General features: G+C 45.8%; 1 protein-coding gene across 5 annotated transcripts in view; it reads left to right on the top strand.

Annotated features, from left to right (window-relative positions):
• The window catches only part of OMA1 (OMA1 zinc metallopeptidase), a 128,875-nt gene extending 104,449 nt beyond the window's left edge, over window positions 1-24,426 (top strand). The window contains exons 9-10 of one of the 5 annotated variants that reach the window (XR_013757531.1): window positions 12,496-12,598; window positions 24,162-24,426. Coding sequence is in view for 2 of the 5 variants with exons in the window: in XM_079101983.1 (XP_078958109.1) it covers window positions 12,496-12,531 (36 nt within the window). In the remaining 3 variants the exon portion in view is untranslated. Of the gene's footprint in view, window positions 1-11,518; window positions 11,715-12,495; window positions 14,139-14,188; window positions 14,364-24,161 lie in introns of those variants that run through there. The other 4 variants (XR_013757532.1, XR_013757533.1, XM_079101983.1 and 1 more) reach the window with 4 other exon arrangements.
• The last annotated feature ends 656 nt before the right edge of the window (window positions 24,427-25,082 follow it).

The following is a 25,082-nucleotide window of genomic DNA, read 5'->3' as shown; positions in this document are numbered from 1 at the left end:
AGAAAAAGGAGCCTGGGGGCGGGGCACTGTTCGAGGAAGAAGGCACTTTTCTGCCTCAGAATTTGGTCTCCTCTTGCGATGCCTGGAGCTGTAGAGGCCATTGCATGAGGCTGCATAGTGCAAACCCAAAGGGCAAAGCCCACACCGAGGATGATGGCAGGGAGAAGGAGGTGAGAACCTGGTTCTGATAACATTGTTAAACCACTTAACCCACTGGAAACTGTGCCTCCTCTAATTTTATTACAATTTTCTTTTGTGTAAGTCATTTCAGTTGAGTTTGCTGCTACACACTGCCAAAACATTGTGATATATGGTGTATTGAATGCCTCTCTCACAATGTTCAAATGAGAGACTTTCTGTTCATCCTGCAACTCTCAGACCAAATGTCACCTCCTCAAGGAAGCCTCCCCTCATTGCTCAGACTAACTCCTGTGTCCTGTCATGCCTTTGTCATTTGCACGGAGTATCTTTCCTTCATGACCTTCCTTTTCTTTCATGACCTTGGTCAGAGTTTGCTTACCTATTATTCACTTTCCCTCACTCATCTATGAGTTGTGTGAAGGCAGGTGATGTTTCTTTTGCTGGTTGCTGAGCCTCTCATGTCTAGCATAATATTCAACATATAACTGACCTTTGAATAAACATTTGCTAAATGAGAGAATGAGTTAAAACATGAGCACACAGCCGTGTGTTGCTTAAGGACAGGCTTGAATCCTGAGATATGTCTTGTTAGGTGATTTGGTCATTGTGCAAACATCACAGAGTGTACTTACACAAACCTGGATACAGCTTGCCACACACCTAGGGTATATGGTACAGCCAGTTGCTCTACCAACAGACATGTGGCCTGTCCTTGACTGAAATGTTGGTATGCAACACATGTCTGAATGTAGGGGAAAAAAATGGCATATAGCAGGAAAGTTTACCTTTGTGTTCTTTTTGAGTCTGAAAAGTTGATCAACTCTCCTTTTTTTCATTTTGACAAATGACTCTGTACCCAATCACTGGCTGATGTATTTCAAAACAATTTTGAATTTACTTTGAAAGGCACCATTATTTCCTCCTCCTAGGAGCAGGTGTTATTCTATAGCCCACCCCTTGCTGCTATTCTTTTAGCATTCATGACAGCTAAGCAAGCCCCTTCTTTGATTTTTCTTCCTCTGCAGACTCTCCGTGAGTGATAAGTCATTACTTGTGAATAATGACGTGGGAGGTCGCTGCACCTTGTAGGGATCTGGCCACCTCCCCACTGAGCATGGAGCTCTTGTCTAATGGAATGAGGGCAATTTTGTCCCGGACACCCTTCTCACAGGATGGCCAGAGTTGCCTTCCACAATTCAGGGATCATGGAGCTTGTGAATGGAGGTGACTTGGGGCTTGGGAAGAACAAATTGGAGCAGCTTGTCATCCTTCAGGAGTATTTTGGAAACCAGCCAGAACACCATGGTGATTTATTTTTATGAAGCATTAGTTCACTGTAGGGGGGAAGCACAGGAGTTTGCAGAGGCAGCTCTACAACAGGGGCAGCATGTTTCCTCCTTGGCTCTCTCTTATGCACTGACCAGGAACAACGATGGCATCAACAACAGTGACCATAACTACAGGCTAGAGGAGACTGGAAGCACAGTTAGCAGCAAGTACACATTTTTCAGTTACCTAGTCCAGCCTTTCTCAGAGGATGTTTTGTGCAGCCTAAGTCCCCCATATACTCTTGCTGAAGGCTCCATGGATAAAATGTCTGGAAAACCCAGTGTGCACTACCTGTCCATCCCTTCCACCCAGCCCTTTGATTGCACCTTGCTCAGCAAATATAAAGGTCACTGCAAAAATCTCAAAACCAAGATTGACTGTTTAACCTGGTGTCCTAGAGCTTCTTTTACCAAGGCAACCCTTATTTTTTGTAACCAGTATTAACAACTCCTGGAAGGAAGACGTTTTTGGAAATGCTGATCTGAGCAAAAGTGGTTAATTAGGTATTCTTATACATGTAACAAGCATTCATTGAACAATTCATTCATTCGTGCATTCATTCATTCATTCTTTCATTCATCATGTAATGGATAAGAAACAAAGGATACAAGTTTGATCAATGGCTGCATGAAGCTTATAGTATAATAGACAAGACAAAACCAAATAACAAATTCCCAACTGATTTCTTAATTACAACTGTGATGAGTGCTATGATAAAGAAACAAGAACTACATATAAATTTCAATAACAATATAAAGGAGGTGGTTTGGGGGTACTCAGGGAAGCTATCCTACTTTGCCCAAGAATAGACCTGTCTTGTGATGGGTGACTTTCAGTTCTAAAACTGGGACGGTCCCAGGAACATCAGGATGGTTGGTCACTTAAAAGAAAGTGGCTTCTGGATGTCTTTGGAGAATCTCATTCTGGCAGAGAGAACTCTGTAAGGCTGGAGACCTGTTTCTGGGATGGCTTCCCTTCTCTGAGCCTGACCATTCCCTCACTGGGGAGAGGAGAGGAGGAAGACAAGTGGAGTGGCGGTTATGGCAAGCTTGGCTGGGTGAAATGTGCTTCCTGAGTGCAAAACGTTGCATTCCCTTAGGGGGACTGTCACTCTCACCACACAACCAGGTTTCTCCATCCTCTAGCAAGAGACACTTTCCACAGATGCAAGAACAAAAGCACATGCACAAGCTCAGCTTGGGAGCCTGAATCACAGAAGAGGAACACTGGGGACAGCAGGTCTGAGAAGGACTTCAGCCTAAGAGCCACTCACTACTGTGGGCACCCTGGCAGGGTAGGGCCAAGGGCTGCACCTGGTCTCTGTGGCTTAGAGAGAAGGCTTGCGGCTGCTTGTGCACGTCCATGGTAGAGCACATGCTTAGCATGCATGAGGACCTAGGTTCAAGTGCCAGCACTAAAAAGAGAAAAATAGAAATTAAGTATTTATTTTAGCACAAAAAACTATTCAACAACAGAAATGGTAAATATGATTACTATGTGTAAGCAATGAAAAGATCTGGTTATTCATTTCTCTGTGGAAGAGTAAACATGCTTATTCAATCTTTACATGTGTTACATGCAATATGTGATATTTTCTACCTTACCTTTTCAACACCTGAGCTTCTAACTTTAGAATGACTAGACTCAGGAAGGGTTGCAGAGGTGGAGCAGGGAGCTCCCACATGCGCTCCACCCATCTTCCCTAGGGCTGATAGGTCACCAGGGAGCATTGGTCAACACAAAGAAGTGAGCATTAATGCACCCCCTGAACTCCCCTGAACTCCCATTTTCCACTGATGTCCTTTATCTATTCCAGGATCCAATCTGTGGTGGGAGGCAGGAGGCTGCTAAGTTTTAAGTAGGAAAAAACCTGAGTGCTGATGTAGAAGTTTGTGTGCTTCTGGAACAAAGATTTCATGGACTGTATCATCGGTGGTGGCACTTTTTTTTTATGTTCAAAATTAAAACGTGTTATAATTTCATTATATCGCCACACTGACCAGTGTGAAATGTTTTTACAGGGAGGTTCCTGTGTGATGGCAGGTTGGCATTGTTTAACTCAGACCAGGCTGTGGACTGGAGAAGTCCTTAGATTACCTTCTGGACCTGTGGAGTGGGGGTGAGCCAGATGTGTGTGGGCATCCAGGGGAGGCAGGTGATGGCAAGCTGAGCTACCACCATTGTGACTAAGGTGAGATCAGGAACAGGCAGGGGCTGGATGCATTTAAATTCTGGCTGTGTGGTTCCATCATCCAGTGGCTGGTAAATCTAAAAGGGAACTCAACGTTTCTTTCTGAATTTGAGCTTTGGTGATTCTTTGTAAATATAAACGTTTATGAAGCATCCCTTAGAGTACCAGGCCCTCTGTTGCCTGCTTTATGTATATTACCTTCTGTAATCCTCAAAACAAGGAGTTCTGCTTTAAAGATCTCTATTTGCATTTTAAAGATCAAAAGAGTGAGACCAGAGAGGCTAAATTGCCTGTCCACAGACACACAGCTTGCCAGTGGCAGAGCCAGAATTAAAACTCAGGTTTTCTGACCACATTGTTCTTTTATACCCCAGTTTTACTCCTTCGACATGCCCTCAATAAAAGCCTCTTTGGAATTGACATCAAAGGGAGGAGGTAACTTTCTGCTGAGCATTTGGCTCAGGGATACCTTGGGAGGGGATAAGAAGGTTCCAGGAGGTACAGTGGGATTTTGTGTGTGGGTGTTGTCAGCACGGTTGTTGAGGGTAAACTCTCCCTTCTTCCTTTGTTGAGCAATAATAAGGAATCTTATGTCAGTTCTTGGTTGAAACTGGAGGCTTTGAAGGGGAGCCAGCTACTGCATGAATGAGCTGGGCCCAGTCAGCCTCCGAATGGGTCCAGGGGTTCCCTTGGAGCTGGCCAAGTAGGGTTTCCTGGGCCAGATGCTTGGGAAACCTGCAGCTTGGCTTTTGAGATGAGGGCACACACCCAAACAAAACCAACAGAGTGAGATGGGAAGACGGGAGGCACCCCAGTGTGCCCTATTTACAAACTTCTGTAGTTCCTTCCGGGTTTTATTTGATTTTCTCCTTCACTGAGAAATGGGGAGACATCAGAATGACTTACATGCCGAATAGAGGACTCCGGGCCATCCTTCAGCCTCCCCTGCCCCCTCGGTCCCTTTCATGTGACAGGATGCCCTCAATTACTCTCTCTGGGGGGGGCCCAGTCAGATAGAAGATGGAGCCAACCATCTGTTACCGACTCTGGTGAGCAATTTAATTTCCTCTTGTTCCCAATGAGGAGGGTTTTCAGAAGACATAAATTCCCTTCAGTCCTGGTTAATCAGGAGCCCGCTCTCTGAAGGGGCGGACACCACCAAACTAGAGACGCCTCCTGGCCGGGGTCCACCAGGAGGGCACCCTGCACAGTGGTGGAAGCCACATGAGGGAAGTGCCCAACATCGGAGAAACTTCCTTAAAGATCATCCAGTCTGACATCTACTTTTATAGGAAATCGGTGCCAGGGAGGAAAAGCAATCTGTCTAGTTAGGCAGGCAGTTAGGGCTTGAACTAAAGATTCAATTCCCAAATCCCCTCTTTCCAGCAAGACACAAGGTAGAATGGATGACTTAAATACTTGCCCTTGGGTTTAATCTCCACAGGTAGGACCAGAGAAAGATAATCAGGATGACAATGACGACCCTGGGCGAGAGCTGTGCTTTAAGTGACCAGCTCTGCAGGGAGTGTGGAACTAGTCCACACTGGAGTCAGGCCCCCTGGGTCTACATCCTTCTGCCACTGAACAGTTGTGTGTTGTGTGACCTTGGGCAAGTTTCTTACCCTCGGGAAACTGTAGGAGACACTGTCAGTTCTTGGGGTCTGTCTAGCCCACTTTTCCATGACCAGCACCTGCATCTGTTTTGGAGGGCTGCCTTTGTGCCTCCAGAATCTACCTTGCAGGTCTGAAATCGCCTGGGACCGCCTTTAACCGACATGTGACAGATGTGGGATATAAATGCCCCAGCTCCCTTGCCTTGGACTGGGATAATTCTAAGGCATGTGTTTTGCTCACTTTCCAGAGGAGCTGGTCTAACAATGCAGTAATTGACTGCTTTCCCCTGTGCCAATGTTACCTGTGCTCTTTATGCTTCCCCATAATCTATTTGTGCTTTAGTCCTTGTGTCAAGATGTGCCTCTGCGTGGTTAATCCAAGCCAAGACAGTGCCTGAGCTCTCTCGTCTATAAAGTGGTGGTAATGATGGAACTAAGGATGCAAAAAATGATGCCTGACCCTCAGGGATAATTCAACACATGTTAGCCTTGGGTCCGATGAGTACTTATCAATCATCTCATTCAGTTTACATGGTTACACACTGTACTCTCACTGTACAAACAAGACAATCCCAGTTCCAAGAGTCTAAATGTTTTCCTCAAAGTTATGCCATTTAACAAGAATCCAAATGTGAATCCACCTCTGAAGTTCCTTCCATATTTGCCTCCGCCAGGAGGTACTCTGTTATAGTACTTTTCCTAGTATTAAAATGATCCCCTTGCTTCTTGTACTTCCCTCAGGGCCACGAGCTCTTTGAAGCCTGTGACCTGGCCTTAGGTATCTCTAAGGTCAGCTTGTAGCCTGCTGCTCAGCACACACAGGCTTCAGGTGGGTGCTGAATATAGTAGTTGCCCTTATCTACACCTTCACTTTACTTGTTACTCAAGGTCAACTGAAGTCTGAGAACCCTTAAGGGAGAATCCAGAAATAGAGAATTCATCATTATTAAATTCACACTGTTCTGAGTAGCATGGTCTTTTCAACCCCTTTCCTTCCTACCTGGGATATGAATCATTGTCTGGCTGTCCAATGCTGTACATGATTCCTGCTCATTAGTCACTTAGTAACTGTCTTGATTATCAGATCGACTACCACAATATCACAGTGCTTGTGTTAAGTAACATTAATTTCTCTTAGCAATGGCCCCAAAGTGTAAGAACAGTGATGCAAAGGAAGGACATAAAACCTGGAAGGACAGATTGGTGTCCTGTAGCAATGCTGCAGGGCATTTAGGAAAACACGTAGCGTACTGAGCAAGGGTCTGTGGTCTTCAGATTTCAACCAGACAGGACAGTATGAAAATCCCCCATGGAAATCCCTTTCCTCTCGTCCTGCTGCAGAGAGGATTTTTAAATGTGACTGATAGGCCTCCTGGGGGTTCCAAAATTTCATCAAGGCATCTAGTCCTCCCTAAAATCTTGTCAGGAAGACAAGGATCTCCCAGGCTACCACCCTGAGATAGGTGGGAATCTAATCACAGTAATTGTTTCATTGTGAGGTCATGCTGGAGTGACAGGAGCAGCTTTAAAGAGCTGATAAAGAGCACGAGAAAGATGGCAAGAGACGACAAGTGGGCTAAGGAAGCCTGAAATGTGGAACCCTTTTAATGAGAATGTTAATGATAATTGCTGTGATAATTATAATCACAATCGTACTCACCTCCTTGGAGGACCTACATTATAGCATGGCCCAACAGATTAGTTTTTTCCTTCCCCTGCAATGCTAGGGAATAAACCCAAGGCTTCGTGCATTCTGGGCACGCTAGGCACGTGCTCTACCACTGAGCCACATGTCTAGCCTGTTTTTAGCCTCGGTTCAAATCTGTCACTTGCTAGCTGTGAGGTGTTAGGCAAATGAGTGTTTCTGTGTATCAGTGTCTTATTTACAAAATGGGGATAATAGTCACCTTCTTCACAGGAGAGTCATGGATATTAGCTTGTAAAGTGCTGGGGACCATGGCCTACCTGTGCTAGGCAAGTGCTAGTTTTTACTAGATACTAATAAGACTGAAAAAAACCAGAATGGACTGATTATCTTTGCTCTCAAGAAGCTCAGAATCCAGGATTGAGACCTGGGAGTGTTTTGATTACTTTAATAAAAAGTGAGGACACTAATGTTTATTTATTGAAGGGAAATCAGTGACAGAACTCTGGGCAGCATAGAGAAGCTCTGTCTAGTCCAGCCCTGGTGGAGGCTGTGAATAGTGGACATCAGGAAGGGCTTCCTGGAGGAGGCGATGCTGAAGCAAGTCTCCTAGGATATGTCAGAGGCCATTGAATGGAGAAAGGAGGAGAGGGCTTTCTAGGCAGAGGAAACACCCCAGGCTAAAGCTGATGACTGGACTGTGAGACGGCTGTTGAAGCAATGTGGACAATGTGCTGAGGCTGGGACATTGGGGCATGAGTAGGTGCCAGTTGCTGTGCTGTGTAAAGACCCTCAGTGGCTCCACTGCTCTTGGAACAGAGACCAAAACCCCATGCTTAACCCATGATAATACCATGGTGATCCCTGTCCCTTAGTCTTACTGCCCCCCACCACGGCTCTGGTCACACTGGCCATCTAAGGTCCATTTTCCCAGCATAGACTCTGAGCAAAATCCTCAGGTACAGGTGGTTTCTAGTCCAGTTGTTCTTAGGAGCAAGCAGAGAAACAGGTAATAGAACAGGAAGTCAAGTAAGTGATTTTGGTGATGTTGTAGACTCAGCTTAACCCATAAGAAGGCCAAGTTGGCCATGGTGCCCCAGAACTTGTCCTGCTTCATTCTCCCATGTCACTGGGACTGGACACCTGAGGAGGATGCAGCCCAGACCCTTCTGGCTGCCCTGCTGGGGAGGTAGGTGTCTCCAGGGCCCAGGAAGACTGCGGAGGTCGCAGGTACCAGGCAAGCTTCTAGCAGCAGGTCACGCAGACACAGAAAGGATCCCAGCACGTGTGGGGGTTGGGGCAGCAGGGACAGTGCTCTGCACTGGCCTTCTCTGAGGATGCTCGGTGCTCCTACCTGAGAGTCTTCATGCCTGCTGCTCCCCTCCCTGGAATGCTCTCTCCCCAACCTCATCTAGCAAACTCTTCTCATTCTCTGGTAGCCATTTCCTCAGAGAAGCAGTCTGGCTCTCGGGATGGGGTTAGGCCCACCTATTGTCTGTCCTCTGTGCACTCTGCATGCTCCTTCCTGGCACTCCATAGCAAGTCGTAATTTATTACATACATAATTAGTCTCTATGTATTAGGCAGAACTCTGTGGTTTGCAAATGGTGTAAAAACAAACTCAAACCAGCTGAAACAAAAGTGGAGGAATGGCTCCCTAGCTGGAAGGGACGTGGGGTGACATCAGGACTGTCTGCAGCCACCAGGGCTTCCACACAGCCAGCGCCTTCCCACTCCTCATCTTTTACTCTGCATGCTCCTTTTCTACTACTGTCCAGGTGGAGGGAAGCTCTCACGGACATCTCCAGATCAGTATCCTCCCTGCTACTGGAAGAAGGCTGACTGTTTTGCATCTAGCCTACCCCTAGAACTATCTCCTTCTAAGATGGAAGTGGGTCACTGTGATTGGCTGGCCCTTGGTCATCTGCTCACTTGGCACACAGAAGATAGATCGTGGCTAAGGGTAGGGCCCCAGAGTCACAGGACCCAAGGGCAGTGCAACTCCTCTGACGGGTGTGGGGAGGGGCTGGGCACATGGTTTCAGTCTCTCTGACGTTCTATCTTCCATAAAAACAGATATGACCTACTATGTGTCCACCACTGATCTAGGTATCAAGGGATGTCAAATATAATCTCTGCTTACCTTGGAGTTTATATTGCAGTGGGGGAGGGCAGAAAAGAAGCTTGCCACTAATCAAATGTGTCGGGTGGTGGTATGTGCTCTGCAGACAAAGCAGGGTACAGAACTGCTGGGATTGCTCAGGGGACACTATGTTCTCCAGAGAAACCAGAGATGGCATGTTGGAAGGTAGTAAGGAGGTACCAGCAGGTGAAGGATCCCCTGACCACTCTGAAGGATTTGAAGGGAGTCCTCCTTCCTCGCTCTTCTTCCCTTCCCCGTTCTTAAATGTAATCTTTAGACTGCACCAGAATGCCCAGTGGGGCAGGGTACTTGTTAGAAATGTGGATTCCCAGGTCTCTCTCAGGACCCACAGACTCAGGATCTCTGGGCGAGGCCTAGGCATCTGTATTATTAACAGGCTCCTGGTGACCCTCAAGCACACTTAAGTTTGATCACTACTTTCTGAGGCAGGGGAAAGACAGAAAGCTCCGAACAGGGAAGATGTTGATCTTGCTTGTGTTTTGGAAAGAACTCCGAAGGCTCCGGTGGAGGACAGGCTGGGGGCCCAGACACAGAGAGAGAGAACCCATGTCTGGAGGTGCTGGAGTGGAGGAGAAGGCTCAGGTGGGGGGGGTGCAGGGGTTCCCTGTGCTCTGACTTGGGTAGTTGCAATAACCCAAACAGGACTCGCAGGCATCACTGACATTGTGTTTCTTTCTTTAGATACTCTACATCCAAGGAGGGATTTAGAGTCACGTATTATAATGCTGTCATTTGATTATACTTAGGAGATAAATAAAAAAATCCTTTGTTTTTTTCCTTCCTTCCTCCTCTTCCTCATTTCTTTTTTGAACTTTTGGATCTTTACTTAATGACTCATCTTTCTAATCTGTTTTTACGTGACTATTTGCCACAGGGAGATCATTAGGAAGGTGCCGGCCTTATCTCAGTGGTGTAGAGTGGAGATGGGAAGTGATACAAGAGCTAAGAAATTCAAAAGATTAAGAATCTGGGGCCCAGAACGGGTTATGGCAACTGGGAACCTCAGATGAAGTGACTGCTCTGTCTGTGGGTGTTTCCCACTCCCTTACTTCTATAGGATAGGGGATAATACATCCTTCTCTCCCTTCATTCTTCCCCAAAATCCAGTGACCTACTTATGTGGTAGGTAATAGCCAGCCAATAACTGGGTGCAAGCAGTACATGAGATAATGTTTGTAAAATTCTTGGCACTCAGTATAATCCATGCATTTTCTCAGTATAGAAGTTCAGGCAGGTATTATTAGATTCATTCTACATGCTCACTCAACCAAGATGAAGAGCTGGTTTCAACCTGTGACCAACTGGACTCTAAAGTGTATGTGTGTGTGTGTGTGTGTGTGTGTGTGTGTGTGTATGCGTGAGAGAGAGAGAGAGGGAGAGATTGAGATTGACAGCCGGGAGGTGAGGACTTTGCAGGTTGTCAGGACTTTAGTTGAACAGGCAGGAGTTGATAATGGCTTCTTTTCTAGTGAGGAAGACCATGACTAGTTTGAAAAGCTGAGGGAGCCATCTGATGCTCTTCCCCCACGGTACCCCTGGCCAGACTGCAGGCCCTGTGCTCCTCAGTGACCAAATCTAAATACTCTCTGATATTTGTTCAATAAATCAGACATGCTAAGGTTAGCTGTCTCATAAATTATGGAACAGATTAACTGAGTTAGGCCTGAGGCATAAATAACAGATGCTCCACCCAGTGACAGGACAATGCTAGAGGTAGCAAAAACAAGGACTGGAGGCAGAAGAGGGGGCCACCCTCCTCTCTTAGGGCAAGGCTAGCAGCAGGGAGGTCCAGGAAGAAGCTAGGTGGGAAGGGGGATCTGCAGGGGGGAATCCCAGGAAGAGGGAATGACCAAGCAAACTGAAGAGGCCCTGGGGAGGGGAGGTTTTGTGCAGGCAGAAGCTTGTTTTGCTGGTGGGCACGGTGACTTGGAGGTGTCTATGAGACATCGTTGGAGGTCTGGTGAGTAGCTGAATACAGGGGCCACCACATCCCTGTGAATGCATGGGGAAGAGCGATAGCTGCTGTGTTCAGTGACGTGTAAGATCTGTGTGGGAGTTCCAACCACGGGCAAAACACAGCCATCAATATCAGGTTCAATAAGGAAAGAAGACAAAATTAGGGAGGCTGGAACACCAGCATTTGGTGTACAGAAGGAGATGAGCCAGTCATAGAAACTGAGACAGAAAGGCTAGAACCAGGAGAAGAAAGAGTGAGGACTGGAACCCAGAAAGAGGGGATGCAACTATCACCAGATGTGGGAAGAAACCATGGGAAAGCAGAATAAAAATATGCCTGACTTCCCTCCTCCTGCCCACCCATCTCCCATTGGGTGAACCTGATCCCAAGTCAACCAGAAAGGGACCCAAGTGATGCACTCCACAGGCTCCAACTCTCAGAGGTGCAAGTCCTCATGGTCATCTGTTGTTTCATTTAGGCTGGAAATGAGAGTTTCTAAAGATAAGAATGCCCCTGAAGCTGTGTTGGATGACACTCAGGATCCTTCACTGGAGGTGTTTGATGGCTTTGGAGGAAGAAGTTTTCATGGAACGGTTGGAGTCAAAGCTAGGTTGCTGGGTTGGGAGTAAGTAGAGTCTGTGGGGGGAGAGTCTTGTTTAAGAAGTTCGAGAAGGGAGTGAGTGAGCTGGGGCATGTGGAGAATGTAGTTTGTTTAATTTTCCAAGTGTATCTAATATCTCTTCAGTGTCAAAGCCACCTCCTACCATTGGCATGCACCAGGAGACTCATATTTTGTCTACCTACACTCACTATACGGGTGACCTCATCTGTTCTAATGGCAATGCATGCTATCTGTAAGGGGATAGATCCCAAATTTATATCTCCCACTCAGACCTTTTTCCTAAACCCAAATCCCAAATCCAAGAAGTCAAAATAAGTCCCTTGATTCTTCCGCTTTCTACATCTGCTCTGTCTGCAGCCTCCTCCATCTCAATAGGCAGCAACTTTGTCCTTTCTGTTTCTCTGCTGTTCTGAGGTGGAATCATCCTTGGATTTTCTTCCTGTCACATCCCACATCCAAGGCCTGAGGAAATCCTGCTGGCTCCACCTTTTACACCAACAGCACAACTTCTTCTCACTGTCTTGACTCCTGCCAGCCCAGCTCATCCCTGCAGCCTCCTACACCAACATTGCTTTCCTGTCCTCTGATGCTTTGTCTTCCACACAGTGGCTGGAGTAGTCAGTTAGGAACCAGTGGCCTGTCTGGCATCCTTTCCTCTCTGCTGTCACCTCCTTCTACTCTCACTCTTCCCTGACCAGCCTCACTCTTCCCTGACCTCATAGGCCTCCACTGAGATTTTGAGAATTTCCCCGTCCACCCTATTGCATGTGCAGCCTCCCTTCCCTGTTTCCACACTTGTGACCCGCCTAACTCTCCCTCCTGTTTATTCATAGGACTGTTGGTTAAGAGTAGCTGAGACCACGGTGTGAAAGACCCACCAAATGTGCAATCCTGCCACCTTCCAGAGAGAAGCCCCACCGTCTGGCTGGCGCCTGGGTGAGAAGAAAAAGGCGGGTGTGGGAGGCCCTCTCGCTGCTCAGACTGCTGCCTCGCACAGCCTCCAACCTCATTATCCACACGCAGGAGCACAGACACTCGCCTCGGGGTAGAGTCGGCTTGCAAAGAGGAGTGCCTGGGAGGCAGACAGGATGCGAGGCAAAGCTGGCAGCCAGCAGAAGGGCCGCCTCGGCTCCCGGATGTCACCCAGGACGTGAGGGGGCTGGAGGAGGACTGTGAAGCTTCCCTAAGGGAAGCCCTGATCACCCAGGGCCCTCTTCCCCGGGGATGGGGAGATGAGAGTACACAGAAGGTGCTGGACCTCCTTCTGCCCCCAGCAGAACACTTGCTCCTGTGGCAAAGTGTCAGTTCAGCAACCATGTGTGCCAGGCGCCAGGCAGGGGAGACTGAGGTGGCTCCTTGCTATTGGGGGCTCTAGGCTGGAGCGGCAGAGGAGTGAGGCAGGCACTCTGCAGCAGGGCTGTTAAGAGTGCTTGGGCACGGTACACAGAAAGGCGTGCAGGCAGGACCCAGTTCCCCACTTGGAGGGAAAGCCTGGAGGAAGGAGTGCCCTTGCTCTGTGTCCATTCACCCGTGAGTGCTGCCACCATCCACTCAGCCAGTACCTTGGAGGGTCTTCCTGTGAGAGAAGGCTTTGGGCCAGGTGCTGGGGATACAGTCCTGGTCCAAAAATGTTTTGTCTGATTTTAAGAAACTTAGACTCTAGGACAGAAAACAAATGTAATGAGGAAACTAAAACTAAAACCTGCCGTTGTAGACCATGAAGAAAGCTGGCAGGATCTTTAGGTAGAGAGCCGGGTGGGAAGCAGGGGCTGGAGGCCCAGTGAGGCAGCATAGAGGATAGCATTCTGGACAGAGGCCCCGGTGGAAGGACAGGCAGGGAGCAACTCGGAGGGGGGCCTCTTGCCATGACATGGATCTGAGTGTGAAATCCAAGCAATTCTGGTGCTTCTAAGCCCCAGAGCCTCTGCAAGTCTAGGCCTCAGCCCTGCTCAAACTGGCACAGCTCCTCTGGTCATTGGCCCACAGTAAGTGCCATGTGTCCAATTCCACTGGTCCTTCAAGAGTATCCCCACTTTATGAACCTCACCTAAATCTTACCACTTCATGAACCTCCCCAAAAGCCTGCAGGGCAGGATGGTAACACTGTCCTCTGGTTTCCCAGCCTAGGCCTGTCACCCATCTGTGCGCACGTCTTTCCCTGCAGCCAGGCTGTCAGACCTCCATGCATGAGCCTGTGGCCACGACCAGGCAGGTGCTCCGTAACTGTGTCCAAAGAAGGAAGGAAAACAGGGAGGGGAAGGAAGAAATGAAGGGAGGAGCTGACATTTTAAAAACATCATAGATATTTAACACTGGCAAAAGATGTATTCGGAAACCTTGTAAATCCAGATATTTGCAAATGTCAACCGAAAATAGAGTATCTTTGCCACAAAACTTTTCCTAAGAATCGTTGCTTGCTTAGTTGTCACTACTTTTCCTTCCCTTCCATCACCATCATTAGCTCTTGGCTTTCTTTTTTGGGAGCACAATTCATCAAGAAACCTTTTTTTTTTTTTTTTGGTACAGTTTCAGTGATCTCGAGTTTTCTCTTGTAAACCTCCAAGGCCATGCTGAGATCTGGATGCTGGGGTTCGCAAACCTGCTCACTAGCAAAGCAAATGGCTCTCAAAAACCAAATTAATGATGCTTCAAAATAACAAATTACTACATGTCATAGACCTCAGGGATCCCCAGAGAATACTGCAGATGCAAAGCGTGCAGGCAGGCATGCTAATGGTGCCTGCTCTCACCTGTAAGGTACGGGGGCTCCTGGGAAAGACTTGGCAACTAGTTCTTCCCTCCAGATGCCTTTTACTCTCACTCACATGGCCACAGGTTTAGCTAAGTACTCGGTTACTAAGGAAACCCAAGTTGTCAGTCCTAAGCCGTATGGGAATAATGGTGATTTATTTAGGAAAAGCAAGCTTTGTCACTTTAAGCTTACTGCTACAAAATTGCTTTTTGATTACCTCCTCCTTATTGCATTGTCTTGTCACAATAAACTACAGAAACAAGTGGCAAGGTTAATAATTACAGGCTCTGTTCTTGTCACTCTCAGGGCCCAGCAAGGTCATGGCTGCAGCCTGAGTATATCTGGCAATCTGCTTCCAACTCCTGCTCTGGAGAGGAGGGCTTTGTGGAGAGCCCAGGCACACCCACTGTTTATAGGTGGCTCTTCACTCCTGATTTTCCACTGCCCCAGGGCTTTTCTGGAGCCAGAATTCCTAAAAATCAACTCTCCTAACTTCTTTTAATTTTTAACTTGAGATAATCTCCTACTTTATTTCAGTTTCCCCTCTGGGCCTCTCAGGTATGAACGCCACTCATCCTCCATTGCTGTGGTCTGAAGCAATGGCTTTGTATCTCCTACCCTCAAAAATCCATGCCGAAATCCTACCCCCAACCCCAAGGTGATAGCTTTTGGAAGGTGAGGCCTATGGGAGGTAATTAGGTCAAAGGGCAGAACCCCCGTGAAGGGGATTACTGCAGAAATCCTGTGAAGGGGATTACTGCCCTTATATAAGAAGCCACAGAGAGACCCTGGCTCCCTCTGACATGTGAGGTGACAGTGAAATGACTTCAGGGATCCCCTATATGATCTGTGAACCAGAGAGCAGATCCTCATTAGATACATGATCTGCTGGGACCTAGATCTTGGACTTCTTAGCCTGCAGAACTGCAAGAAATAAGATTCTCTTGATTTTTAAGCCATTCAGTGTATGCAGTTTGTCCCTCCTCATTTTTGTATTGGTACATTATAGTTTTACATATTGACGGGATTTGTTGTTACATAGTCACACACACACACACACAATATGATAATATAATTTGGCCAATATCACTCCCCAGCATTTTCCCCCTCTCTCCCTGCCCCCTGCTCCTTGGTCCCTTTCCTCTCCTGTGCAATTTTTTAAATAGCAACTCAAAGAAACTAAGACAAAAGTCACTACCTGCTTTATACCCGAGGACTACAAGGCTCAGTGAAGTGGGGTTGCCTGCCCCTGCCACAGTTCTGCAAGTAGAGATGCTGGGAGGGAAGCATCCAGTACCTCCAGGTCCTGTCCATTCCTCTGTGCTGTTTCCCTCTTAGCATGTTGGAACAGCCTCCCTCCCTATACTGACCACTCCTTCAAAGGTACTCGAGAGCACCCCTCAGTCCATCACAGCCTCTCACCCAGAGGAGCCTTCCTTCTGTTGGCTTCCAGTACCCCTCACTGTCATGCTGTCCTCTCACCCCACGGACTGTCCTCCACTGCCTTTTCTGGTTTTGTCCTATCTCCTGGGCTCTTGGAAGTTGAAGAGCCCCCAAACATAGTCCTTGATCTCTTTCCACTTGCTCCTTAGCAATCTCATCCAGTCTTATAAAGTTGGAAACTATTTATGTGCTAGTGACTCATTTTTTAAACAAACTGAGGTATAATTTTACATACAATAAAATGTGCATCTCTTACAGCTTTATGACTATTTGTATGATTTCAAACCCATAGGAAAGCATCGCCTGACAGAGATACAGGAAATTTCCCCCACTCCAGAAGGTTCCCTTGTTCCCTTTGATTGTCCCTACTGTCTCCCACCAGAATAGATGATTTTACTTGTCCTTGAATTTCTTTCACATACTCTCGGTGTTTGGCTTATTATGAAAAAGTTCAAGCATATCACTTATGTTAATAACTATCTTATTAAACATTTTTAAAATTATAGATAAGTTAAAGCATATACCGTTAAGGATTAAGAATTGTGTTAAGTGCCCATGTTCCACCACTCTACTCCCATCTACAGTAACACAGTTTGAACTCTAGATATTCTAATATATGTTTTTAAAGCATTAAGTTTTTTTTTTTCTCAAACAGAATTGCATTACTATTATGGCACTTGAAAATGGCAATAACTCCTTAATATTATCAAATATCTAATCAGTGATATGTTTAAAAGGGCATTTAAACGATATCACATATAACATTAAGTTAACGTACAGCTCTTTGGTATGTCGATTTATGGATATTTTCGTTCTCTTATTTTATAGCAGTTCACTTGAAGAAACTGGGTTCCTTTTGCTGTGAGTTTTACATTCTGGACTTGGCTCATTGTATCCACTGAGGATCTTTCAGCAGGTCTTTCTGTCTCCTGTATTTCCTGTAAACTAGTAAATAGATCTGGAGGCTTAACTAGAGCCAGGTTCCATTTCTGGGGCAAGAATACTTCACAGCTGGTGTCTGACAGGAGGCATATCATGTCCAGCTGGACGCTTTGGATGCTGTTGATTACTGTCCGGGATCAATATTTCCTAAGGGTTCACAGGATGGTGATTGTCTACCTCCATTGTTTCTTCTTAATTTATCATAATATTTCTATTCAAAAAACTTTCCTTCATCAATGGGTTGATTATCAGAAGTGCAATTTATAAAGGAAAGGCAGTTTAAATACTTATTTTCTCTAATTTACCAGTTTTTTTGAATAATGAGTTTGTTCTGTAGCACCTTAAAAGTAACCAATGATACTTTCTAGTAATGTATGAACACGTGGAATTTTAAATGTATTCTATGTGTGCCAATTAATTGCAGTTAGTAGTCTTATTAATTGTCCAGTCTTTGGCTGGTGGAAACCTCTTCATGTTCTCTGTCCTGATGATCCTTTACTTTTTATCTTTATTTCAGATCTCTCCCCTGAACTGCAGACTTACATGGCCGGCTTCCTATCTGATACCTGGAATACAGCACTTTGACATTTCCCAAGTGAAACACCCAGGCCCCTCAATCCTGGTCCTGCAGACTCCCCAGTCAATTCAATAGCAACCACATCTTTCTAGTTGCTCAGAGGACAACCTTGACATAGTCCTTGACTCTCCCTCTCCCCACACATCCAAGGTCCAGCACAAACACTTCTATTTTAAAAATACACTCCCCAATTGAATCATGTTCTGACACCTCCCCGGCTGCCACCTTGGTCTAGGTCTCCAGTATCCCTCACTCGGACTAAATCCATCATCTCCTGGCTGGGCTCCTTGGCTCACCCTCTCTCCCTGCAGTCTATTCTCAATTCAGTGGCCTTGGTGGTGCTGTTTAAATGTTAGGAAGTCAGGTCATGGCACCCTACATGTCGGCACTGCCTAGGCTCCCGCCTTGCTGGGAGCCAGAGCCACAGTCCTTAGTGCTGTGTGTCTGGAAGATTCTGGTGCTCTGTCCAGCTCCAGCCCAGTCCGCTACCTTGACCAAATGTACCCCATGCCATCACGACTCAGCCTGTCCTCCTCTACTCTGCCCCTTCCCTTCCCACTCACATCTCCTTTGCTTAACCCCACCCAGTCTGTCCCAAAGCACCCCCACACCCCTCCTCATGCATCCCTCCCTGCCACCTCCCCTCAATCTGCTCTGCCTCACTCTGCCTCCTATCCCTCAACTCCACGGCCCACTGTACCTGAACCCTCCACAATCCTCTTCATTCACCCGAGCCCAACATATCTAGCCCACTGCACGTCAGCCTGCCTGCCTCTACCTCCCCACTTCACCCCACGCACTGTACCCCTCCTGGCTGTGCCTGCTCTGGCTGTGCCACACTCAGCATACACTGGCCTCCTTGGTATTCCTGGAACGCCCCTGGCATGTGCTCACCTTGGGGCCTTGGTACTTGCTGTTCCCTCTTGCAGCACATAGCCCTAGTGTCTACTCCCTCACCTGGTGACCTTGCTTGGACCTTCTCTTCTCGGTGAGGTCTTTGCTAACCAACCTTCTCAACATCAAGATTCCCCACTCCAGAAGTCCTGATTCCTCGCTTTCTTCATTTTTTTCTCCATAACATTTATCACCATATAAATCTTATTTATTAATTTTTATTCTTTTTTAAATTGGTTCTCTTTAGTGATATGTGACAGCAGAATTCATTTTGATATAATTATACAAGCATAGCATATATCTTATTCTAGCTAGAGTTCCGTGGGAAAACTATGTCAGATTCATTCCACTGTCTTTCCTTTGCTTATCCCCCTCCCTTCCCTCCATTCCCCATTGTCTACGCTATTACACTTGCATTTCTGTTCTTCCCCGCATTGCCTCCCCCTTATTGTGGGTTAGCTTCCACCTACCAGAGAAAACATTCAACCTTTGTTTTTTTGAGACTGGCTTATGTCACTTAGCATGATAGTCCCCAGATCCATTTATTTGCTGGCAAATGTCATAAAGTCATTCTTCTTGATGGCTGAGTAATACTCCATTGTGTACATATATCACATTTTCTTAATCCATTCATCTGATGAAGGGCACCTAGGTTGGTTCACATAGCTTAGCTATTGTGAATTGAGCTGCTATAAACATTGATGTGGCTGCATCACTATAGTATGCTGATTTTTAAGTCCTTTAGATATATACTGAGGAGTGGGATAACTGAGACTAGTGGTGAATCCATTCTTGTCAAGATTCCAATAATGTTCCTCATGGAAATAGAAAAAGTACTCATGAAATTCATCTGGAAAAATGAGGCCCAGAATAGCCAAAGCAATCCTTAGTGAAAAAAAACCAAAAACCAAAATCAAACAAGAAAACCAAAGCAGAAGGCATCACAATACCAGACCTAAATCTTATTTATTTTGAATTTTGTTCACTGCTATGTCTCCAGCTCCTAAACAGAATTTGGCACATGTTATGCACTCAATATGAGGTTACTGAATGTAGGCATACAAGGAGGTCTCTTGTTCCTCTGTCCCCTGATGGGATGTAATCTCCAGAGGGTGGGACTTGTCTGTTGTTTCCTGTTACATTCTCAGCTCCTGTGCCTGGCATGTAGTGGGCACTTAATAACATATGCTGAGTGACTCCCAGTGCTCAGTATGGTGTCCAATACATGGCGAGCGTCCTCAGTATGGGTTAATTCTCTTCCTAAAACCCTCCATTAAATCCACAGCAGAGGTCAGCCTTAGCCTGAGTAGTAAGAAAAATGTGGTTATAGGAGAAAAAGCACCAGACAAGAGGTCAAAGGACCTCTTATTCTGGGATCTACCATTTACTGCAGAATGTTTGGTCGTACCTTAATTCTTTGAACCTTAGCTTTATCACTGAAAAGTGGGATGCTAATAAATTCTCCAGGAACCATCCCATACGTGTATTGAGAAAGAAAAGGCATGTGAGGAAGTGCTTTGCGAACTTTAGTCTTCCACTGTGCTTGGGATCCTGCCCAGTCCCCAGAAGTCACCTCTCTTCACTTTCCTTCACCATCTTCTTGTTGCTTAAAGTTCACTACTGCCACTGCATCCGACTACCCCAACTATTATCCTGAGCCTCTCACTTCCTGTCTCTTTTTCCTCACCTCCCACCAATCCTTAGGCCTGGTGCAAGAAGGCTTCTGCTCCTGGTAATCTGCCTGATCAGATTGAATGGCTGCTTTTCAGTTACCACCTCTGCCATGTTAGACTGGGTTGACCCGTTCTTTCAGAAAATCTCTTTCCTTTTATTTCAAGAGCCACTGTCCCTGGATGCTTCTTCCATCTTTTAAAAAACATTTTACTCACCTTTCTATTTTTTTTCTGCTTATCCTTAAAATATTGGGGTTTCCTCAAATTCTGTTCCTCACCATTTGTTTTTTTAGTCTATATAGTTGTCCCTAGCAATCTCTTTGCCCTGAAGGTTCTGGTTATATATTCTCTGCTGATGTAACTCAGATCTGCATCCAGCACTGAGGGTTTTCTGACCTTTAGACACAGCTGTTCCAGGCTAGCTAGAATCAGGGATGTTAGCACTATCAGGATATAGCTGGTCTTTCTTCTTGGCCCTATTTTTTATGAATGGCTTCTCTGTGATTTTCTGGCAGTCCATATCTCTAGACTCAAAATCTTTATTTAAAAAAAAAATGGAGGAAAGAGGTTCCCTTGCCTGGGTTAGAAAACCTGGTAAAGGATGCAGATTTGTTTGCATAGTCCAGGGTTTTATCTCTCCAGAAATTAAATTAACCAGATAAGCAAAATTTCAGACATAGACATCAGTTTCCACTTAGATCTTTTGTTTAGAGCAATCATTGAAAACAGAAGGACTCCTGTCCTTAGTAGGAAGGGGTTCTGGGATACAGCATGATAAATGTCCAAATACTTACCTGCCCTACAAAATACTTACTTACCTACAAAGCCAAATACTTACCTGTCCACCGCCTGCCCTGTTGAAAACACATCCAAAACAGCACTCGCCACTTGTGCTGCTTTACTGAACGACTCCGTCTCTCAGTGTTCCTCAAACCAGAGGCTTAGGAGTCATGCAGATGCCTGCTGTCCCAGGGTTAGGATTCTATGATGAAATCCTAATGTTCTGTTTCTCAAGTGCTTCTTGATTCCTGTTCTCTCTCCTCATCCCACTGCTACTCAGTTTTGAACCTCCATCCTGTCATCCCAAAGCAATTATCACCACTACTAACTAGACTTCTAATCTCTTATCTTGCTCACTGTATTAGGCAGGGTCCACTGAAATAGGACCCACAGAAAATGCAAACTACTCTAGGCATCTAAGCAGAGTGAAGTAGTTCAGTGCATTAATCAGGCAGAATATTATAGGTAAAAATGAAAGGTAAATTCAGATAAAGGTTGTGTGTTTGCCTTATAGAATCCCTTATGGATTTTCTGGAGGATCACACACACACACACACACACACACACACACACCTATTGACACACCTATTGACACACCTATTGCTTTTTTTTTTTTTTTTTTTTTTTTTTTTTAGAATCCTGACTAATAGACTAAAAAAAAAAAAAAAAAAAAAAAAAAAAACCAGAAATGGTGGGGGACAGAATTTGGTTATTCCATTTGGTTATTCAGCCTCCTTTCCACATCTTTCCCTGGGGCTGGTAAACCCTACATGGGCTTGGTCTGTGCTGATTTAGAAGCGATGCTCATTCATGCTTCCAGGGCTCTGTATAATATGATGCACAAAGAGTTGTCACTGGGGTGCAGTGCACAGGTGCAGCATGGTATCAAGCAAGGAGGATCTATTCCTCCAAAAAGAGAGTTATTTATTTTTTTCCTTCAGTACTGGGGATCAAACTCAGAGTCTTGTACATGCTAGGGAGTGCTTTACTACTGAGCCACATCTCCAGAGGGGAGATTTAAAAAATGCTTTCACTGAGATAACATCACTGAAGAAAGCAGTTTAATAAAGGAATGGAGACTCAGAGTTTGAAGACTTAATGACAAGGAGTAACCTGTTGGCAACAGCCAAGCTCAAGGAACTCGGTGGGTCATAGGCCTGGTATCTGAGAACTGTACTTGGAGTAAGCCTAGGCAGAGCCTCGTCATAGAGGAGAGGTACAGAAGGAGAAACGGAGTAGGTAGGCTTCATGCACAGTGGTCCTGCTGATCTTTATTTTAGCCAGAGACGAAGATACCTCAGGTTCCACTTTTTATTTTTAAGATGAGGAAACTGAGGCTCCAAGTAGTTACACAGGTTGCTTAGGGTCACTGACTAGCAAGTGGTAAAGTGAGGTTTGAACTCAGGTCATCCTAGACCATTTCCTATAAAAGAGGGTGGGGAAGTTGAATGTGTCTCCCTATATATACAGGTATACAGTTCACATTTTAAAATTTGTTTTTCAATTCATTCTTTTATCATCTTTTGAAAACTCTGGATTAAATAACTCTTCCAGGATTTGCTGTATAATCAATTCCTGGACTGAGTGAACCCTACCTGTCTTTTAAGGTCAAAATTGGGCCTAGAGAGTGTAAAACTTGACAAACACCCTTCCCTTCCCCAGAATGTGGTTTCAAAATGTCTCCATTTCATGAAGCAAGGTGTTCAAATCAAAATAGCTACAATTTGTTGAGCACTTACTATATGGCAAGCACTGTTCTAAATACTTTGAACATTTTTTTCATTTAGTCCTTAACAACAATCTTATGTGGTTGATATTGCTATTTATCACCATTATTTTCAGGCAGGCAAACTGAGGCACAGAGTTACTTGCCCAACACTACAGAACAGAGCTTGGATTTGGACTGAGGTGATTTACTCACAGAGATCAATCACTGTGCCATCCCAACTCTCAACTGTCTGGTTTCTGGATTGGGGACAAGAGAGGGGAGAGTGGGCCAGGAGCCATCAGTGATTCGCCGGGCCCTTACTGTGTGCTAGCACTCTGCAGGAATGTCACATGCACCATCTCATTTTATTGCCCTAACCACCTGCTGCCTGCATACTCTAACTTCCCAGGGAAGCTAAGCCCCCATCCCCCTCTCTGTTGAGAGAGGACACCCTGATGTAACCCAAGAATAGGGCAGAGCTCCCTTAGGAGGGAATGGAGAGTTTCATGGGAGGCGTAAAGGGAATATACGTGAGGTAATCTTGAGAGAAGTGTAAAGGCTCTATCTTAGCTATTCTTTCCTTGAGGTCAGTGCTAGTCAGGAGCCCTACAAGAAGTAGTGTTTAACTGAACAGAATGATTTAACAATGGAATTGAATAGAACTGTGGGCAAGGTTAAATGAGCCAACATGTGTTGATACAGTGCACTCAGGGGTTAGCAGCAGGGAAAAATCACGACATCCCCTAGAATTTAAGGCAAAAGTGAGGAGGATGATGTTCCTGGAGCCCAGGAAGAAGGGCCGCCTGGCAGGAGATATGCCACAGAGGAATGCAGACACTATCAGAACTTCAGTTGAAATCTGGAGAAAGTGAAGAAGAAATGTGTCCCTTTCTCCCTTCTGAACTTGGGTCATCTGCCAGTACCATTGACTGTACCCAACTATGAGCCGAAGAGTATGGAGCCTGGCGATACTGTATTTGGGGGTTGGCACCATGGGATAGAAAAGCACAGAGTGACTCTGGGCAGGTGCAGTTGGAAAATGGAGACTACCCTGCAGATAGCTGGAACTGTGAAACGTCTGAAGCCAACCTCCCCTTGGAGATCTCCTTCCTTTTCTCCTCCTCTTGGAACACAAACAGGATCATGAAAGGAGGAACTGACTTTCTGTGAGGTGCCCAGCTCTCTGCCATAGGAGAGAAGCACACTCTCTTTTGAGGTTTTCCTTACTGTGGAAATAAGACCCAATGTCTAAGTTTGGGATGTAGCCCAAGGAGCTGTATATTTGTCCAAATTCCTGTCCAACCCTTAAGCTGAAGGAGCAAAAGAGGTTTTCTAGGCTTTGTGGGGACAACCAGATAGAGCTCTTTGAATGAAGTTCTGTCTGGTCTTGCCGCCTTGTTTTCCTAAGATGTTATCTATTCCCCTTTCACATAGCAGAGGTGACATGATGGGTAAGAGGAAGTAGAACTCAGCATCCATTCTATCCTCCCACTGAACTTTTCTGTACTGCAGTATCTCAAATTTTTACCCTTCCTAGATTTCCTGGCACCTGGGGTTCAAGTTGTTTCTGAAACCTGGCCAACTAGATTTGCTGGTGTCAGAATTGGAAATGAGGGAAGACTTGCTTTTCCTATTTCTGTTGGAAACCATGGGTGCAGAGGCTTGATTTTTTTTTTTTTTTTCTAAAGCAGCGTTAGCAGAGGCTTGACTGTCCACCTACTCTCTTAAAGGGTGTGGAGATGCAAGGCAGCTGGTGTAGATGGCAACAGGCATGATGTGGCTGAGCATCTGGCTACAAGAGCTGCAGCCTCCTGACAGTGGCAGATTCCTGACCACTCTTTTCTCCTTACTACAGTCATGAAGATGGATTTGGAGCTGGAACTGGTGGCTTCTGGCTGGTTGAGATGACAACTCTCTTGGAGCCTGTGACATAGCTGTGGGAGTTTATTCTGAAAATCCAACCTTGACCTTGACCTCAGCACTCAAAAACCTGCTTGTCCACTTAATCACTGTAATAAATTCCATTTCTGCCTCAGCTATGCAGGGACGGTATTTTCTTGGGCAGCAGGACCTTGAACAAAAGGTGTGGCAACCACAATAATGCTACTAGCTAACATGAAATGCTTCCTGTGTGCCAGCTGCTCCAAGCACTTTACATGAATTATTTTTTCATTCAATTCTCATGACAACGCTATGAGTTAGGTGTGAAATTAATCCTCACTTTGTAAGTGAGGAATCTGAGTCCCACAGAGATTCAATAACTTGCCCGACATCACCAGATTTTAAATGGCGGGAAAAGGTCTGAAATGCAGTTTGGTTTTAGCGCCTGGGTTTAACTCTTGTTTCACAGGGCAGATGAATCGAGGATTTGGAATTCCAGATTTCAGACATGCACTCCTTTTTGGGTAATGTAATTAATACAACCCAAAGGGGAAACAGAGGCCTAGAGGCACTGTGTATTTGGCCCAAGGTTATGTGGATAGTAAACAACTGAGCTGAGATTCAAGCAGATCTCCTTGACTTTAAAACCTATGCTATTGCCCACTTCACAGCCTGCTGCCGTGGCCCATGACAGCCTTCAAATCTGAGAGGACAACACCGCCAGCTTGGGGACTCTTCTCCGCTGCAAGTTAAACAGGCCAAGTACCATC

Source organism: Sciurus vulgaris (assembly GCF_902686455.1).
Source record: "Sciurus vulgaris genome assembly, chromosome: 1".
Classification (NCBI taxonomy): Eukaryota; Metazoa; Chordata; class Mammalia; order Rodentia; family Sciuridae; genus Sciurus; species Sciurus vulgaris.
This window is presented reverse-complemented; position numbering and strand designations above follow the sequence as displayed.